Raw genomic sequence first — 6501 nt, forward strand, 5'->3', positions numbered from 1 at the left:
TGCCAAAATTGATGTTGTAGAATTATTTGAACTTTGCTGCAGCAAAACTAAGTCGGAGAGTTTGCTCAAAATTGATTCCATTTTCCCTGCAACTATAAGCACATTATACCATCAAAAACCAAAATCTAAAAAGAAAGATTTACTGTATATATTTATATATTTTTCTTTACTTCTTTTTTTTAATTTTTTTCTGTTCTCTTTAATTTTTCTCTATATATATAGTTTGGGTTGCTTTACAATTAAATCTCCAAACTCCACAGTAACTCAAGTTGTTACATCTTCTTCACGGATTCTCCAATGAGATTGAGCACTTGCTTTGCTCAACCTCTTCACCCCAATAGTGCTTGAGTCTTTGGCCATTAATCTTGAATTCTCTTCCAAAGCCTTCTTCACGCCATTCCACTACTCCATAGGGATACACCTTAACCACCAAGAATGGACCCGATCATCTTGACTTGAGCTTGCATGGAAACAGCTTCAAACGCAAGTTAAAGAGAAAAACTTGCTAGCCCTCTTCAAACACTCTTTGTTGAATATGCTTGTCGTGCCATATTTTTGTTTTCTCCTTTTAAAGTTTGGCATTTTCATAAGAGAATAAGCCCATATCTTCTAATTCATTTAGCTGCAACATTCTTTTTTCTCCTGCAAGTTGCAAATCCATGTTGAGTGTTTTAATAGCCCAATAACCACGGTGCTCAAGCTCCATCGATAGATGGAAAGCTTTGCCAAACACCAAACGATACTGTGACATCCCTAACTGTGTCTTGAAAGTTGTTCTATAGGCCCATAATGTGTCATCTAACCTCTTGGACCAATCCTTGTGGTTGGGGTTCACAACTTTCTCAAGGACACCTTTTATTCCTCTATTGGACAACTCAGCTCACCCATTGGTTTGGAGATGGTATGCAGTAGTTACTTTCTGCCTCACATCATATTAGCCAACAAACATGCTAGTAACTTATTCACAAAATGAGTGCCTTCATCGCTAATGATTGCCCTTGGAGTGCCAAAACGAGTGAACACATTCTTTTGTAAGAACCTCATGACAACTTTAGAATCATTAGTGAGAGAGGCAATTGTTTCCACCCATTTCGAAATGTAATCCACAACTACCAAGATGTACAAATTGCATAAGATGGAGAAAATGGGCCCATGAAATCTATACCCCACACATCACACAATTCAACTTCAAGAATATTAAGGGCATCTCGTTCCTTCTAGAAATATTACCAACCCTTTGGTATCGATCACATCTCAACATAAAAGCATGAGCATCATTAAACAAAGAAGGCCAAAAGAAACCACATTGATGTACCTTAGATGCGGTGCGAGTTCCCCCAAAATGCCCTCCACAAGGTGAAGAATGGCAATGATGTAGGATATCATCCATCTATTGCTTAGGGAAACATCTCGTAATCATTTGGCCGGGACATTATTTGAATAAGTATGTCTCCTCCCAAACATAGTGCCTGACATCATGAAAAAGCTTCTTCTTTTGTTGGCTTGTAAAATGCGAAGGCAATAACCCACTAACCAAATAACGAGCAAAATGTGCAAACCAAGGAACAACATGAGAGTGGTTTACCTCAAATAATTGCTCATCTGGGAATGTCTCCTTGATGGGAACTAAAAAACTTGATTCCTTATCACCTTCCATTCTTGACAAATGATCCGCCACTTGGTTCTCCACTCCTTTTCTATCTTGAATTTACACATCAAACTCTTGGAGAAAAAGCACCCATCTAATCAACAAAGGCTTAACATCCTTCTTTTTAATCAAGTACTTGATGGCTGAATGATCCGTATAGACTATCACATTGGTGCCCACCAAATAAGATGAAAACTTGTCAAAAGCAATGACAATGGACAAAAGTTCTTTTTCTGTCACTATATAGTTGAGTTGAGCACCTGTCAAATTAGGACTAGCATAGTAAATGGAGTGAAAAACCTTGTTTCTTCCCTGCCTTATCACTACTCCCACAGTAAAATCACTTGCATCACACATCAATTCAAAAGGCCAATCCCAATCTAGAGCCACAATAATTGGTGCTGAAACCAGTGTACTTTTCAAATCTTCAAAGGCTTTCAAACATGATTCATCAAAATGGAAAGGTGTATCCTTCTCCAATAAGTTGCAAAGAGGCTTAGAGATCTTAAAGAAATCTTTTATGAATTGCCTATAGAATCTCACATGGCCAAGAAAGCTTCTAATATTCTCCATTGAGTTAGGATGTGGGAGCTTTTCAATAACCTCAGTCTTTGCTCTATCAACCTCAATGACATGCTTTGATAATTTATGGCCCAAAACAATACCTTCCTTAACCATAAAGTGACATTTTTCCCAGTTAAGGACAATATTTGTTTATTCACATCTTTGCAAAACATTAGCCAAATTACTTAAATAATCATCATAAGAATCACCAAAAACAGAGAAGTCATCCATGAATACGTCTAAGAATTTCTCCACCATATCAGTAAAAATGGCCATCATACATCGCGGAAACGTTGCTGGAGAATTGTACAAACCAAAGGGCATTCTCCTAAGGCAAAAGTACCATATGGCAAATGAATGTAGTCTTGTGTTGATCTTTTGGAGCAACTGCTATCTGATTGTAACCAGACTACCCATCAAGAAAACAATAGTACTCTCTCCTAGCAAGTCTGTCGAACATTTGATCAATAAAAGGAAGATGGAAATGATCCTTTTTAGTGGCCTTGTTTAGCTTCCTTTAGTCCATGCAAATTCTCCATCCATTCACAGTTCTAGTAGGAATCAACTCATTGTATTCATTCTTTACCACTGTGATCCCACCTTTCTTAGGCACACACTGAATAAGGCTCACCCATGAACTGTCAGAGATAGGATAAATAATTCTAGCATCTAACCACTTGATAATTTCCTTCTTCACCACTTCCTTCATGATAGGATTTAGTCTCCTCTGCCCCTCTATAGAAAATTTTTCACTGTCTTCAAGCAAGATCTTATGCATACACAAAGAAGGACTCATACCTCAAATATCTGCAATAGTCCACCCAATGGACTTCTTGAACTTTCTCAACACCTCAAGCAACTTTTCTTCTTGTTCCTGAGTCAACTCCGCAGAAATAATGACCATTATGGTGGAAGATGGATCCAAGTAGTCATATCATAAATGTGATGACAATACTTTCAACTCCAACTCAGGTGGCTCTTCAATTGGTGGTTTGGGAGCTTTGAACTCCCTAGATGACAACTCCAATGAGTCAAATCGTCCTCTTGTTCTTAACCCTTGAGAATTAGCCTCCAACCAAGCTAAGTACTCCTCTTCATCTTCATCAATTTGAGAGTCAAACAACAATAACCTCTCTAATGGATCATCAATGCTCCTAGTCTCAAACTCCTTTGATGCAAAAGAATCTACCACTGACCATTCCTCAACCTCATTCTGGAACTTCATAGCCTTAAGAACATTAAAAGTCACCTTTTCATCTTGGACCCTCATAGTATGCTCACCCTTTTGCAAATCTATCAAAGTACTTCCTATTATAAGAAATGGCCACACCAGAATAATAGGCACCTCTCTATCTGCCTTGTACTCTTGCACAATAAAATCAACATTGAATTTTAATTTGTCTTCCCTCACCAGCACATCTTTAATAATTCCATCTGGATGAGCAAGAAATCTATCTCCAAGTTGAAGAGTAATTGTAGCAGGCCTGACTTCTCCAATCCCTAATTTCTTGAAAACAGACATTGGCATCAAATTAATGCTAGCACCCAAATCACATAAAGCCATCCCACAATAACTGTCTCCAATAGTGCATGGAATACTGAAACTCCCAGGATCCTTCAACTTTGGTGGCAACTTGTCTTGAAGAAATTAACTACACTCATTGGTTAGAGCCATAGTTTCAAACTTGCCCAACCTTCTCTTCCTTGTAAGAACATCTTTCATGAATTTCACATAGTTAGGCATTTCCTCAAGTGCCTCCACTAGTGGGATGTTGATATGAAAATGCTTCAACATAGCTAGAAATTTCTTGAATTGAGAATCCAAATTTTGCTTCTCAATGCGTTCAGGAAATGGAGGTGGCTGCTTTGAAATTGAGTTATCTGGGCAACTATGTTGCGGCATCCCTGCAATATTCTGGGTAGAAGCAGATTTTTGTACACTAGAAATTTCAGCATCTTTTTGAATTTCCTCATTTATTTGAATTGAAGAGGGCTCACCCTCATGCCCAGAATTTATCTTCGTATTCTCCAACTCTTTCCCACTTCTCAAAGTGACGACTTTACAATGTTTCTTACTCATGTTTCTTGTATTCTCAGTATCACTTTACAATACACCATGGGGTCTATTTCTAAGCTCATTGACTAATTGCCCAACTAGATTTTCTAAGTTCCTCAATGATGTCGCTTGGCTTTGAATATTTGTTTCATTCTTCACTATATACTATTTTAACATATTCTCAAGAGAGTTAGATTGCATTACTTGTTATGGCCTTTGTTGTGGGGCTCGTGGAAGGTAGCCCAGTGGGAAAGCGGGTCTAGGAGGCATAGAAGTAGTGCTAGAGCCAGCCCCTTGATTACTCCATGAAAATTTGGAGTGTTGTCTCCATGATGGACTGTAGGAATTAGAATAAGGGCCAATCCTATTTTGATTGGGGTGTTGTCTCCATGATGGACTGTAGGAATTAGAATAAGGGCCATTCCTATTTTGATTTCCCATATAACGTACAGCTGCGTGATTGGAAGGACAATTGTCAAAAGTGTGGCATTCTCCACAATACACACAAGAAATGTTTTTCATTTTCCCTATTTGTGACCCCATAGGCTGCCCCAATGACTGATTCATCCCCACATTCACCATCTTTAGCATATTCGATATAGAGGAAACTTGGGCTGCCAAAGAAATGAGGGCTTCTACATCATGAATGGCAGCCACCTTTCTTCCTGTAGATGCTCTAGTAGTGGGCCACTGATAGTTATTGTTGGATATCCTCTCATATGCCTCATTATAGGACTTAGAAAGAAGAGCCCCATCCGCTGAAACATCTACAACCATTCTTGTGTGAGCGTTGAGACCATTGTAGAATGTCTCCATTTGGATGCAATGAGGAACGCCATGATGTGGGATTTTTTGTAACAACTCCTTAAACTGCTCCTATGCCTTATATAAAGATTCTTCATCAAGTTGTTGAAATGAAGTAATCTCAATGCAAAGCTTGACATTCTTAGTAGGAGGAAAGTACTTCATCAAAAACCGCTCATCCAACTCTTGCCAAGTAGTCATAGAATCAGATGGCAAAGAGTTCAACCAAGCTCTCCCTTTGACTTTCTAGGAGTATGGGAAAAACTTCAATTTCACGGCATCCTCTGTAACTCTGGGAAACTTGAAAGAATCACTCACATCAATGAACAAGCGAAGATGAAGGTGAGGATCTTCTGTTGGCATCCCATTGAACTGGCTCATAGTTCGAAGCATTTGGAACACAACTGCCTTCAATTCAAACTGTGCAACCTAATTTTCTGGTCTCACAATGCAAGGATTGAGCTCATTGAAGAGGGGGAGAGCGTATTTCCTGATGGCACAATCTTGATCATCAACTACAATAACAACATTCTCCCATTACTAATAGTTTCTCCTTGAGAAACTCTTCCTTGAGTAGCTCTTGCTTGATTTGCCTCCCTTTGAGCGACTCCCTATTGAACCACTTGCTCAACATCCATCATTACTACTTCCCTTTTTTTATTTTTGTACTTTTCGCCTTCTTCTAAATTTACGTTCAATTTATAGATCAAGGGGAAGTAGTTCAGGGTCTTGATTATCGTTCATACAATGTATATGAACCTGATATTCCACAAAAATCACCCAAGTTAGAACAAATGAAAATTTAAACCAAATTGTGAGATAATTATCTTTACAATAATTGACTTTAATCAATCCCCGACAACGGCGCCAAAAACATGTTGTGATTTTTTCTTTTCTTTAAGGATATGAAAGTGTACATAATCATCTGACAAGTAAAAAAGTAGTAAGTGATTTTATCGTCACCACAAGGATTGCTTTACGCAAAATATTATAAAAGTCAACTCTAACAATTTGGGTTGCAAACACTTTGAATTGATGTGAGCAATTAAGAATTCACAAACTACTTTAGAAAAATAAAATGAGCAAATTAAACTAAATAATGAATAGTCACTTTGCCAAATGAATGATGAAATAGCTAGGACTATCAATTCCCCCTAATTTTTAGTTCACCCATAATGTTATAGCAAATTTCACAGCAAAGTTACCCTTGTAACTAAGATTCTATAACAATTGTACATACCATCTTTCCAAATGCACATGCTAAAGTTCTCACAATTAAATCCACATATTCCTATGCTAATCCAATTTCAAGAACACAATTCAAGCATTGATCTTATATGTTTGCATGGTGAATACAATATTCGTATAATATTCACTAATTAACATACATCAATTAAGAATAACCACTAATTTCAACCCTTCCAGAATT

At 37.7% G+C, this 6501-nt stretch overlaps 1 protein-coding gene and 1 non-coding gene across 2 annotated transcripts; one reads left to right on the forward strand and one right to left on the reverse strand.

The window, feature by feature from the left end:
* Nucleotides 1–1708: 1708 nt before the first annotated feature.
* Nucleotides 1709–4292, reverse strand: LOC133805989 (uncharacterized). Its single transcript, XM_062244129.1, has 5 exons — nt 3902–4292; nt 3168–3850; nt 2760–2981; nt 2556–2606; nt 1709–2317 (listed from the first exon to the last, which is right to left on the reverse strand). The coding sequence occupies exons 1-5, from the start codon at nt 4290–4292 to the stop codon at nt 1709–1711; spliced, it is 1956 nt and encodes a 651-aa protein (XP_062100113.1).
* Nucleotides 4293–5100: 808 nt separating this feature from the next.
* Nucleotides 5101–5207, forward strand: LOC133807666 (small nucleolar RNA R71). The gene has a single exon (XR_009879566.1). It is a non-coding gene; the product is annotated as a small nucleolar RNA R71 (small nucleolar RNA).
* Nucleotides 5208–6501: the final 1294 nt, after the last annotated feature.

This window comes from Humulus lupulus, chromosome X, assembly GCF_963169125.1.
Source record: "Humulus lupulus chromosome X, drHumLupu1.1, whole genome shotgun sequence".
Taxonomy (NCBI): Eukaryota; Viridiplantae; Streptophyta; class Magnoliopsida; order Rosales; family Cannabaceae; genus Humulus; species Humulus lupulus.

Bases quoted from the DNA above. Each gene is read 5' to 3' on its own strand.
- LOC133805989 (XM_062244129.1), bottom strand. From the start codon at position 4,292: ATGAGTAAGAAACATTGTAAAGTCGTCACTTTGAGAAGTGGGAAAGAG. The intron at 3,851-3,901 runs GCAAGTTTGAAA...AATTTCTTCAAG, and splicing joins TACAAGGAAGAGAAGGTTGG to ACAAGTTGCCACCAAAGTTG. The intron at 2,982-3,167 runs GTATTGTCATCA...TGTATGCATAAG, and splicing joins CACCTGAGTTGGAGTTGAAA to ATCTTGCTTGAAGACAGTGA.